Raw genomic sequence first — 6432 nt, 5'->3', positions numbered from 1 at the left:
AGGAGGATGGAGAAGAGGAGCAATGGCATAGGTGTCCACAGATCCCCTGGCATGGGCAGAGCAGCATTGTTATAGGTGTCCCTTAAAATTAGGGAGACATGGGAAAACAGCAGACAAACCCTGCACAAGAAGGGATGCAAGAAGTCCTTATTTTGTATGATGGAATTCAACCTACAGGGCAAGAGTGCACAGTGGTTCTCAACCAGCAAGCTGTGAAGGCAGGCCACAAACGAAGGCAGCCAGCCAACTCCCTCCCCAACATTCCCAGTGCTATGGTTTGCAAGGGAAACACCAAAGCTACCTTTATGTGGTACTGTGGACAGAACAATTCATTCTGCTGAAAGGCAGAGCTAAGGCAGAGCAAATCAGTCTTGGCATAGCACAAGGATGCCATTTCTGCTTTGCATGCCAGCAGAGCAGCCTAGAATGAGGAATATTAGAGAGTAGATGGGGATGTTAAACTATAAAGAAAGTTGGCAGGGGGCCACTCATGGAAATGGTGGGGATTGGGTGGGATTCATGGCTGTGAATGGAGATAGAAGAGGTGGGCTGCAAGATCAAACATTGCTATAAGCCAGACGCAACAAAGGGAAGGGAAATTTTCAAAAAAGAAAAAGCAAAGAAATACTGCTTGGGACAGGTGTGAAATATTCCAGATAGAAGCATCTCTTCAACTTGAAGCACCTGTAATATTTTTACTGAGTACCAGTCCTTCTTTCCTGAATGCCTTATGAAGAATTGCATACCTACTGCATAAGGACATCTTGTATTTATGCTATTGTTGACAAGCTTGTATTTATGCTGTTGTTCCCCAAAGTTTATTTAGGGAAAAACTAGTGGCCAAAGAGAAACAATGATAAAGATTTCTAACTTTGAAAATTAAATCAAAACCTCAACCACATTAGCCAAACAGTGTTGTATAACCAAAAATATGTTCCCCTGGTTCTCCCAACGTTTTCATCACCTGATTAGTAAACAAATGAATATTCGAGCTATTTCAGATCAAAGCGAGCATTCTTATAGGTGAAAATATGTTGATGTGTCTTATCCAGCTCCTGAAGTGTATGAGGGAGATACTCAGAAAGGGGTAGTTAGCCATGTTAGTCTGAAGTAAAGTAGAAGGCATGGTAGAGATGCACTTTATAGACTAACTAAATAAGATATTTATAAAACGCATGCTTTCATGAACTATATTCAGGTCATTAGTTGACAGGAAAAAAATACAGTATTCCTGAATAAATTCATAAAAAGGAAAAAAGAAAGAAACAGCACAGTGGCAAAATGACAAAAGGAACTTGCCAGTGTCCTTGGTAACTATAAATATGCCATCTTAAATTCTGGATTTGTGTATCAGTAATTACAGACAAAATGTAAACCTAGTATCCACACAATTACAGTAACACTATATGTTTGTTACATATTTCCTCCATCTGGCTTGTATTGCTTGCTATAGTAATATATACTATTTTTGTTACCAAAGGAACAGCAAAGTCAAATAAGCAGTAACCATGCAAGTACTAGCTGTACTACTGTCTTTCAATAAAATTGCAAAATATAGAGTTTGATCCAATTCACTTCAATAGAACAGGACCTATAGGTACTCTGGAACCTCTCAGGATCTGGCCTTAACTTTTGACCTTTTATTCTTAATGCTGATAATAGGGAAAATAGGATGTGTTTCCTGGTAGTATGCTGCACACCTTATAAGGTAAAAGAAGTTAATATGGAACACTAAGGTACATTTTTCATAGCTACTTGTCTGGAGGCAGCAGTACTATTGCACAAGTTGAGGTAACATTTTTAATTTCTTGGAGGTCTAGTGTAGTAGCTTTGTAACTGGGTTTGGCTGATTAAAAGATTATTTAGGGAAAAGCTGACCATACAATTAAACAAATAACAAGATAATTGAAAAACTTTAAATCTCAACAAAAAGCCACATAAAGAATGGACTTTCAGCCTACCATATTGTATGAATTTCTTGAACAAAAAGGCTTTTTGGTACACAGTATTTGGAAAAGATGAGAAGCTTTTTGCAGCAAAGACAAAAAATGGCAGTTAACTTTGCAGCAGTTCAATACTCAAGGCCTGTAAGGAGGCCACATTGTTCCTGCATGTGTTTCCTGTCTATTTTTAACTCATTAGATTATTTTAAAGTATTAAAAATAAAAAAGGTAGTATATGACAGAAGGAGGTTTAAAAAAAAAACCTTGTAGCCAGGGTTAAACTGGAGTCAACTCTGCCCTCTTTCTTTGATGTCTCAGACTATTTTCTTAGCAGAAAGCACTCCAGAATGCCTGATTCTTTCATCAAGCTACAAGGAGAGAGAAAGGGGAAGTAATAAAATGATCCCCAACATAGGTTCCCTTCTTTCTCCCTATCTGCAAGCAACAAAACCCTTTTCTGACAAACATATATGCAAGTCATCATGTTACTGCTTACCAGACTGAGCTAAAATCTATTTCTGAACTATTGCATTAAGAAAGGAAATGTATTTTGGAATTTCTAGTTAGAATTTAACAAGGGCCATTATTTATCATATCAACCTTTAATGCAATATTTATACTTCTGCCAATGAATTAAGGATACAAGCTCTCTTTGATTAAAAGGACTTCCATTAAAAGCAATTTGATGACCTGTGGCTCACTATGTTAGATTTCAGCACCGCTAAGTAATCTTCTTGAGTAGTGTGTTAAGTCCATAGGTTATCATATTTATCTCAACAGTAACTGTAGATTAAAGGGAATTTTCAACCTCTAAATTAAAAAATTCTGAGACATAACATGTTATGGAAAGTTCAGTCTCTACTGGAAATAATGGCTCAGTAATACGGATTCTTTTAATCCTAGCACATACAAGCATTTGACTTAATAAATATAATCTTAACAGACTGGTTAAAGGTAATCCTTAGACCAGTAAATTTACAACTCTGTCTTATAGTCCAACTATTTTTAGGTTGGAAATAAATTTACTGTGCAGTACTCCTAAATCTGCATCAACTTTACATACTCCTAAATCTGCATCAACTTTACAGCTTTATTCATATTTCCATTACTAAGAGTCTCAAATTCATTTGAAAATGATTTCACTGAAAACAGTCGCATACATTCCTTCACCAAAATCCTAGCTCAGGCTGTTGGCCGATGTTCAGGCAGCTGTGCAATTGTGTTCTGATGAATTTTCTGCCCCATCTCCAAAAATCACATGACTGGCCATACCAGACTTGCATGGCAGATCTTGTTATTTTGGAGATGACGCACAAAATTCCCCAAATCCCAAGTGGCCGCCAGAGCTACTCCAAGGCAATCCCAATTGTCAGGATTGGGTAGGAGGCAGCCCCGAGTCCCAAACAGTCTGGCAGACTTACTGCCTTGCCACACCACCTGCAAAGGAGCTGCATAGCATGACAGCAAATCTGCCAGGTGACGTGGAGTCTTGGGGTCTCTGCTTGGTTCTAGACCTAAGGCTCTCCTGTACTCATGCCAACAGCTAGCTGATCATCACCATCTGGATGGAACAGCCTGGGGTATGGGACATGTCACATGTTTAAGTTATGATGCCATAAACATATTAATCACATCATAAATATAATGTCTACTAGGGCCCTTAAGGATAATTCCACCCATTATGACCGTTTACAATGCGTAGCTGTTATTTATATAATAAAAGTTTGCAAATTCAGGCTCCTGGGCGGGTGGGTGAGAGGGAGGGAGGGGACAGTCAATTTTTCATACTACCAAAATGGCCCAATTCTTTTGTATGCTTTGACTTTTCTGCCCCAATCCAGCAACACAAATTTGCTAAAAACCCAGTTTATGTGAAACAGTACATCTCACCCTTGATTTCCTAATATCAGAGTAAATGAATTTAGTTGGCTACATGTTTGGAACCCCCAGGTTCATCTTTAGAAGAAAAGCTTTTCAGAGTTACTTCTATTTACAAATTGATATAAAATCCTAGTGTGAAGATACTGTGGTGGAGAGATTAATTTGTTAATCTTGAAAGTGCCTCTTTAATGGATCACTCCCTTTAATTATATTATGTCTTAAATTTTCTATACATTATGCTAATGTTTGCATTTATAAAATCAGATTTAAGTCAACTTTCAAAAGCTGAAGTGAAAAATGGGTATCTGGGTACACATGCTTTTTGGCTTTCAATACAAAAAGTTATCCAACACAGCAGTACATAGACTGACTGAAATTATTTTTATGTTAGAAATAAATGTACTCCCAATACTCCCAGCTGCATGCATATGGACACAAGCCAGACAGCAAACCAATTTCTTAAACATATCTTGCCATAAACAAGTAAGATAAAATCGTAAACAGACAGAAAGGTTGTAGCCAGGGCATCAAAAAAAATGTGTCCATAAGGCTAGGGGAGAGGAAAATTCTGATTCAAATGCCCTCCTTTCCCAATTATTCTAATCCAAGGTTTAAGCAAAAATGTCATCACTATGGCAGAGGAGGGACATTTTCATAGAAATTTGGGGATTAGTGAAATTTGCTTATCATTGGTTTTTGCCAGCTAGACAATCACAAAACGTTGAGCAATTTTTGCATGCAAGATGAAGAACAATTCTTTCTGAAAATGTATAGTGAGAAATAAGTTGTTTATAGAAAGAGATAATTAGCCATGTTAGCCTGAAGTCAAGGTGGACTTGCACCTTTTCAACTAATAAACTTATTTAAAACCAAAATACAATACTTTTAATTTGAAAGTAAAAAATAAGCCATTTGTCCTGTACATGGGCATCTTCATGACTAAGTTACCTGAAATTTGGTTTTCAAACCTTTCACATATCAGCCAAAAATCTACAGCAAGACTGTCAGATATCTGATTGCCATAATTTAAATTTTACACACACACACACACACACACACACACACACACACACACACACACACACACACACACACACACACACAGAGAGAGAGAGCGAGAGATTTAAAACACTATTTCAATAGTGAGCCCTAACTCAGAACAATCGATCTCAAACACAATTTTTAATAATGAAGTATACTGAGGTCAAATACCAAATTATCTTTACTATGGCTTCAGCTTTAAAAAGGTACGCTGTGGTTAATACAACAAATGCCTTAAAAACTATAAATGTAATTTTAAATTAATAATTTAACTTACTATATATCAAGAGTTACCAAATAGTTTTTCATGCATCAAGCCAACAAAACAGAAAACCACTGAGCCACAGACTGTAGAGGGAGTCATGAGAAAAGTCACTTGGCAGCACTTGTCATTTTCAAACAAACAAACAAAATCGAGAGATAATTTTTTTCTGTAGCAAAAATTTACTGATTTTTCAAATATCATTTGCATTAAAAGTGATTAATCATCACAATGAACAATTAGCAATGGTAAAGAATTAAAAATGGTTCCTACCATTTTAAGAGACCAAGCTAATTTGATACACAGAGAAGGTAAAAAGGTGTATCAAGCTTTATTACCGCAGGCAAAATGCCTTTCTGAAATACAGGGAACATTGACACTGGCTGTTTCACAATGGAAATTCAGTTAGCGCATATATAATTGCAAGGTTTAAGTAGAAAAGAAAATTTTGACAATGAATTTCGTATATAATATAAATTTTAGATTAGTTCAAAGCTATCAGTGACTAATTAAGGATAATGTCTTAATCCAGAATAATCTGTAAAATACTTAAAGAAAACAAGCATACCTACAAATTAGATGACTAAATTGCTCTGTTGTAGTCAATTCCAATTAGAAAGAGCAATAAAATAAAGTGGAAAAAAAAGTGTGGACTTACGGGAGTCTCAGTTTTCACCTGGGCCTGCAGCTTGTCTCTCATTTCTTTTTCATTGAATTTGGCACTTCGTTTTACATACACTCCTCCATGCTAAAATAAAAAAATAAAAAGTATTTATTAGTATTTATTACACACTGTAGCACATAAAATGATATTTGTATTCAGATGCAATTTTAGGTTTCATAGTGATAGATTATTAAGAAATACCTCCAAAGAGTGAAAATTATCAGACCATATGCAGTAAACATTTTCTCCTTGGATAAAAGTGCTTACAAAAATTTTGCATCTTCATGTACAAGATGAAATCTTTAAAAAGGTTATATAGAAATGAGAAGTGTTATATATACAGATTGCAATGTCACCAAACACAATCAGAAAACACCTGAACCATCTTGTTTAACAGTGTTAAATATTTCATTAAAATGACAGCACTGGAACTGACACAGATTTCTGCAACAAAAACATTTATCTAAACTCATAAGGCGCGTCCACACATGCAAGCATGTGCGCTTGCAGCAGTTCAAACAGAAGCAGTGCAAATTTGAACTGGGGCTTTTTGCCTCAGCGCACGTGCTCAGACATGCACTTTGTTGTAGAGCAAATTGTGCCACTTGGGGCAAAATAACCCTGCCTGGCTCCTCCTGGAT

General features: G+C 36.4%; 1 protein-coding gene across 1 annotated transcript in view; it reads right to left on the bottom strand.

Annotated features, from left to right (window-relative positions):
* AGPAT5 (1-acylglycerol-3-phosphate O-acyltransferase 5) overlaps positions 1-6432 on the bottom strand; it is a 101397-nt gene that overhangs the window by 54988 nt on the left and 39977 nt on the right. Inside the window, exon 4 of the mRNA XM_019537503.1 lies at positions 5786-5875. Coding sequence (XP_019393048.1) covers positions 5786-5875 — 90 coding nt within the window. The remainder of the gene's footprint in view (positions 1-5785; positions 5876-6432) is intronic.

This window comes from Crocodylus porosus, unplaced genomic scaffold (genome assembly GCF_001723895.1).
Source record: "Crocodylus porosus isolate Cpor-Errol unplaced genomic scaffold, CroPor_comp1, whole genome shotgun sequence".
NCBI classification, from domain to species: Eukaryota; Metazoa; Chordata; order Crocodylia; family Crocodylidae; genus Crocodylus; species Crocodylus porosus.
Note: the sequence above shows the minus strand (reverse complement) of the source record. Positions and strands in the feature narration are given on the sequence as shown.